At 39.0% G+C, this 6,270-nt stretch overlaps 1 protein-coding gene across 1 annotated transcript; it reads right to left on the bottom strand.

Annotated features, from left to right (window-relative positions):
- Window positions 1-4,938: 4,938 nt before the first annotated feature.
- On the bottom strand, window positions 4,939-6,058 carry LOC134825572 (uncharacterized). Its single transcript, XM_063837805.1, has 3 exons — window positions 5,833-6,058; window positions 5,437-5,574; window positions 4,939-5,081 (listed from the first exon to the last, which is right to left on the bottom strand). The coding sequence occupies exons 1-3, from the start codon at window positions 5,939-5,941 to the stop codon at window positions 4,969-4,971; spliced, it is 360 nt and encodes a 119-aa protein (XP_063693875.1). The 5' UTR covers window positions 5,942-6,058; the 3' UTR covers window positions 4,939-4,968.
- Between the last annotated feature and the right edge of the window lie 212 nt (window positions 6,059-6,270).

The raw sequence follows: 6,270 nt of genomic DNA, 5'->3' as shown, positions 1-6,270 counted from the left end.
GAAGGAAGTGGTGTGTAACACATCTACCGGAGTATACTACACTAGAACTGATCTTAGTCCTTGTTTGAGAGTTATCGAACAAATTTACCCTCAATAAAAGGGGCTGAAACTTTCAAATCATAGCTCATATATTTGTCTGGAATTAATTTAATTCTTGAAATATTTTTTATCGGAAAACTTTCGAAACTAATTTGATGTGTGGCTTACACTTAAAAATAGACTTTCGTGTGCAAAGAACGAGAAATTAGATCGAACGAGAAATTAGATCGAACGGCGTCTCAATTCGATCTGATTTACATCTTGGTGACAGTGACCATTTTTTATGATCCATCTACGATTACCTATTGATCGATTTTTGGATCGAATTTTAATTCGTCCTATTTTATTGAAATGAAGACATGATATTGATAGGAAATGTTAATACTTAATATGCTTAATTGATATTACCGACTGAACTCATTCTTGTGAGTAGTATATATAATTTCGATCATGATGCTGAAACCTGTTAAATTTTATTGTTTAAATAACGTTCGAAAATATTCATTTCGATGTTTAGTTGTCAATTTATATGTAGACTTTTAAAATTATTACATATCGAATTTATTTTTTTCATTATATGATGCTTTTATTTGTACCATGACACATAATTGAAATCTTTATTTTATGGACATGTTCATTTTTCATGTCACACTATGAGACTTTGTAAACCCCCAATGGTAAAAATACTCGTTTCATCGTCTGGGCAAAAATATGCTTCTGTGTTTGACCAAATTTGAATGTCCAGTTAATAAAATAGTTTCATACGACTTTCTTGTTAGATGGTACCATTCTCGTCACACATTTAAAAAATGTATTAGATAACAGAGAAACTGCCGGCGTATCCTCTAAAATAAATTAATTTGTTTAATTTTAGGGAGCGGCGCTAAAAGGGGAGGGGGCGCCAATAGAGGGGGGCGCTTTTTCGGGGGGGGGGGGGGGGCCAACATGCAACGTTACGCCACTTTTTCCTCCATTGGATCACCACTTTACGTTACACCATGTTGATCAATTTTCCCTACAAACCCCCAAAAAACTGTTCCATCGCCAATCGATGGGGACAACTTTCTATGGCAAGTTGAAGTTGACCCTGCGTGGAATCGCAATACTTGGTTTGAGGAAGTTAGTAATTTTGACAATTACCAGTACCAGTACCACAATCATCACATTATGGGAACAAATGATGGTTTGAAGCCGTCAAGTGTTTTACTTTTCGAGTTAGTATGATATAATATCACGTCGCGAGTAGCGATACATAATAATATAAGCCCATCTAAATAGAATAAGAGAATAAGAGCATTGAACACCAGGGCTGTAGGACTATTGAGCGGAGGACTGTTGAGCGTAGGACTGTAGGTCGGTGAAGGTCGGAAGTAGGACTGTAGAGCGGTGTCAAATTGCCAGGGTAGGACTCTAGAGCGGCCGCCCTTATAGATCTCACAACATGAGGACTTTAGAGCGGTACGATCCTAAAATGAGGACTGTAGAGCGGTGGACTGTTGAGCGGTTGAATGTAGGCCGGTGAAGGTCGGTGAAGGTCGGTGAAGGTCGGTGAAGGTCGGAAGTAGGACTGCAGAGCGGCCCTCCCTTATAGATCCAATAACATGAGGACTCTAGAGCGGTACCCTCCTATAACATGAGGACTCTATAGCGGTTGAAAATTTGAAGATTGAACACTCAACGAAGGTAAGTTATACATTGTAACTCGTGATTGATTATGGTAATGACATTCTAGGATGATAACTTTATTAAAGAGTCATGGAGTTAATGAACATTTTCATTTACTTATTATAAATATTTCATTACTAATATTATAGTGTAACTTAATTTAAGATTATTGGTCGGTCTCAACGTCTTCCAAATGATTGAAATATTCCCCTGCTACTCAAAAATTTAAAACGTGTCTTCGGTATTTTAGTGAACTGTTCGTATCAATGTGATTTCGCTAAGCAGAGTACCGATCAAGTTCGTGCAGATCATTTAGGAATGAGGATCGCATCGCGTGACGCTTTAGCGCCTACTAAGGATATCTCATGTTCATCAATCTGGTGACGGGACTGATTCAGATCAGATCCCATCGCAGTTCGATATCTTGTTAGGATTTCGAAGGTATGGTATAAATATCACGGAGTATCCAGTTTTCGTATATCAAATTCGATTCCTACTCCTCTTCTAGTTTCTACAACTACCTATTATATGCAAAGTGTTAACAGTCTTTCTACCCAAGACGGCCGTCAAGCTTGGCGATGTGTCCTGAGGAAATACAAGTGTCCTGGTCGCATCTACACCACTGGAGATTCCGTCTGTGACACCCCTAAACCTCACATTCATCCTGCAGACTTCACCAGCTGCGAAGTGAAGACTATCTACTCCCGCGCCAAGCACCTTCGGATATGCTCTAACAACCCTCCTGCCCAGATCCTAAACTCCGTTAAGCAAGGTGCATCCGAAGCCGAGACCTAATCCCCGGCGACCTTAGCCTTGACGATTTCCTCAACTATTTTATGATGACCTGGGTACAAGGGGTTTCCACCGCTCGCAGCACTAAACCTGCCCGCTTTCTGCAGTCCTACTTCCGACCTTTACCGGCCTACAGTCCACCGCTCAACAGTCCACCGCTCTTCAGTCCTCATTTTAGGATCGTACTGCTCTAAAGTCCTCATGTTGTGAGATCTATAAGGGCGGCCGCTCTGGAGTCCTACCCTGGCGATTTGACACCGCTCTACAGTCCTATTTGGGATCACAAATAAACACGAAAAAACTCAAAAATCGGTCATCATTGATAGAAATAAAACATGAGCAGTTGAGGTTTTACTTTACAAGGTGACATACGCTTTTTGAAATCGCTACTTGCGACGTGATTACCTTATCGGACCTTATTTGGACGGACATTACTTGAACGCTGGAGGCCCTAGCGTTCATCTTAATGTCCGTTCAAATAAAGTCCGTTCAATTAATGTCCGTCCAAGTTAAAGTCCGTTGAAATTTTTTCAAAAATTTTTCCATTTCGAACTTTTTGTCCAGAATATGACAACTTTGAGAACTTTATTGTGCCGTAAGTTAACGACGGAAAGGTTCTCCTTGGTCTGCCGGAGGCACAGAAAACACTACTACTATAGTATATGATGTTTTCAAGGGTCACTTGGCGGAAAAAAGTCAACGAAATTATGGCACTCAGCAACATAGTTCATGAACTAGACAAACTTGTTCCAGCCTCTAGATATTACGGTAAATCGTGTTGCCAAGGACATTGTCCGACTTTGTTATAGTTCATATTACTCGGGGGCGGTAATGAAACAGTGCTAGGAATGCTCCACGTGATGTTAAGGTTAACCTAAAGTTGTCTAAGATAAAACCACTTCACGCCGAATAGCTTGTAAAAGTTAACACTGAAATGCAGGACCGGGGTAGTTTGATAAAAAAAGGTTTCCATAAAGCTAGAAATCACTGATGCTTTAAGCATGGACTATTTCATGCACGAAAACCCATTTGATGAAGATGATATGTGATATTAGACACTGATCATGTACACATATTTAAAATTTTTATTGCTTAATGACTGCTTTTCTTACTTACTGTATAAAAAATGGATTTAAAAATCATTTGCTGAAATTTAAAAAACGTCAAAAAATATTGAAAAAAATTCGGATTTTTATTGGTTTTGAATGCCTTCGAGCGTTCATATTAATGTCCGTTCACAATTGTGTCCGTTCATGTAATGTCCGTCCAAATAAGGTCCGATAAGGTATTAATATATCGTACTAACTCGAAAAGTAAAACACTTGACGGCTTCAAACCATCATTTGTTCCCATAATGTGATGATTGTGGTACTGGTAATTGTCAAAATTACTAACTTCCTCAAACCAAGTATTGCGATTCCACGCAGGGTCAACTTCAACTTGCCATAGAAAGTTGTCCCCATCGATTGGCGATGGAACAGTTTTTTGGGGTTCGTAGGGAAAATTGATCAACATGAGTGTAACCGCGGCGAAATGTGTGTTCTCTCCTGTGATTTGTAAAGTGGTGATCCAATGTTATGTAGGAAAAAGTGGTGTAACGTTGCATGTTGCCCCCCCCCCCCCCCCCCCCCCCCCCCCCCCGAAAAGCGCCCCCCCCCCCTCTATTTGCACCCTCTCCCCTTTTAGCGCCCCTCCCTAAAATTAAACGAATCAGATGATTTTAGAGGATACACCGGTAAAATCTCTAAAAAACGTGCTTTCAGATCGAAACGCGCAGTTTTGCTAGTAGTTTTAAAGGCCGTTGTGCACTTTTATGCTATTAACGCGGTTTTTCCTTTTAATACTTGTCAGCTCTTTTAAGTCTTTAACTAGCCATAAACAAGCAATTTACAATTCATGAACAAGTCATTAGAAATTTATCATTAATATTAATAATCACCAATAAGTCATTAATAATAATTAATAATAAATCATTAAAAATCCATTTACAATTCATCAACAAGTCATTAAAAATGCATTAAAATGTTGTCATCAATAAGTCATAAACACCATTTAATATTTCATTATTGAAGTATTTAATTGATTAATTAATTAACTAATCTCTACTATAATTCAAAAAATTCTTTTTGTAGGATGTACGACCGCCCACGTGCAAATTAGGCGAGAAATAGGAATTTAGGTAACAACCGAAAGGTTCCATAGCAACAGTGTTTTAATTTACACATGCACGTGCAAAGATTGTTCTACTTCTAACGTCATTTTGATCGGTTTTGTGGTAATTACATTGTGTTTAAAGTGTTTTATATTTGAATCGGCTGGATCTTCGGTTGAGATAGATATTTTTTGATGCGATTAAAACTTTCTTTTAAAGAATACTACTATACTAGCTTCGTCCCTGTTACCACGGGCTTTCTAGTTAACTAATAAAGTAAATTCCTTGATTAACGTGTTATCCTCAGTTAGTTTGTTGTTTTAACGACACCCAAGATTCCTGTAGCAGAGTAGTGATCTACAGCATTGCTTTGTATTTTCACCGTTGCGACAATTCATTCTGTGATTCCGACACAATGAACCCTTGATGTGATCTGGAGGGGAATTAATAGCGTCATGTATTTTAACAGCGCGGAGGAAGTAAACGTACTGATGTTAAAATGGTGAGAAAATAGCCAAAATATGTATGTTCGATACAATTTTAACTACCACTACTATTACCAGGGAACTAAGGTCTAAGTCAGATCTATCACAGACAACCCATTCCATATATCCTTGTCCCATTTCAGAGGTTTTCGTTAACAAAGTCACTCCATTAAAACTTTGACCATTATTAATGATTTGGCCCGGCGCGCGCTATTTCGTAGCACTTTCGAGAAGAAAGCGGCGCGCTACTTTGAAGAAATTTAGACGAGTAACATACGTCAATTAAAACTCAATAAATCCAACCTATTTTGTACTTGTGGGAGTTGATGATGTCCTCGCCCAGTAAGGAATGGCAGCTGTTAACGGTGAACTGGGCGCTCAGACAGAAACAGTCCATTCTGTGGTGCTCCAACACTTTACAGTGGAATGCAGACTTGGACACTGAAAATAGTTATTGTAATAATACTAATAGGTATTGTATGCTTTGTCACGTGGAAAACACGTGGTAATACAAATAATTTGTCATTTGTTACCTGTAAGAACATAATAGTTAACAACAGTACGATAATATATATATATACTTGTGACACCGGATCAGTGCTAAAGTAAAGGGGGGAGGAGGGGGGGGTAGAAGAGTCTGGCTAGAGGGAATATTGTACATTGGTCGACTAACAGCTATAGGTTTAAGGAGAACGTTACCTTTCACACCTCCCGACAGTTGGAGATCTCCCTCCGGGGAAGCATTAGTAGTGAGAACTGCTGGGATCACCAAACAGATACAAATAGCAAAACTGCTGAAGAACTTCATATTGTGATCTTAAGCTGAATCTGAGGGAGCAACAACAACTGTACCACTACACTTCACACAGTGGAGCAACAAGCAAACTATAAGTGAGATTGTTATCAGAGATTGTTCTGCACAGTGACTGGGTCACTTGCATCAACTAGTATTATATATAGTACTGGGTATCAACTAGTGAACACCTACGAAATAAGGAGTTGAGTAAACCACCTGAACGGGGACAATAAGTCAAACCAACCAATCAGAGAACAGTATTTTGGTATTCACACTACGCGAAATAAAGAGTTGAGAAGACCAAGCCCTAAGCTAGGTGCTTTGTTTGCACCATTACCACA

Source organism: Bolinopsis microptera, chromosome 13 (genome assembly GCF_026151205.1).
Source record: "Bolinopsis microptera isolate Bmic1 chromosome 13, MBARI_Bmic_1.0, whole genome shotgun sequence".
NCBI classification, from domain to species: Eukaryota; Metazoa; Ctenophora; class Tentaculata; order Lobata; family Bolinopsidae; genus Bolinopsis; species Bolinopsis microptera.
The sequence above is the reverse complement of the archived record's forward strand: the minus strand, read 5'-3'. Positions and strand labels throughout refer to the sequence as shown.

Bases quoted from the DNA above. Each gene is read 5' to 3' on its own strand.
- LOC134825572 (XM_063837805.1), bottom strand. From the start codon at position 5,941: ATGAAGTTCTTCAGCAGTTTTGCTATTTGTATCTGTTTGGTGATCCCA. The intron at 5,575-5,832 runs GTAACGTTCTCC...AACTATTTTCAG, and splicing joins ACTGTCGGGAGGTGTGAAAG to TGTCCAAGTCTGCATTCCAC. The intron at 5,082-5,436 runs GTTGGATTTATT...ATTCCCCTCCAG, and splicing joins CTCCCACAAGTACAAAATAG to ATCACATCAAGGGTTCATTG.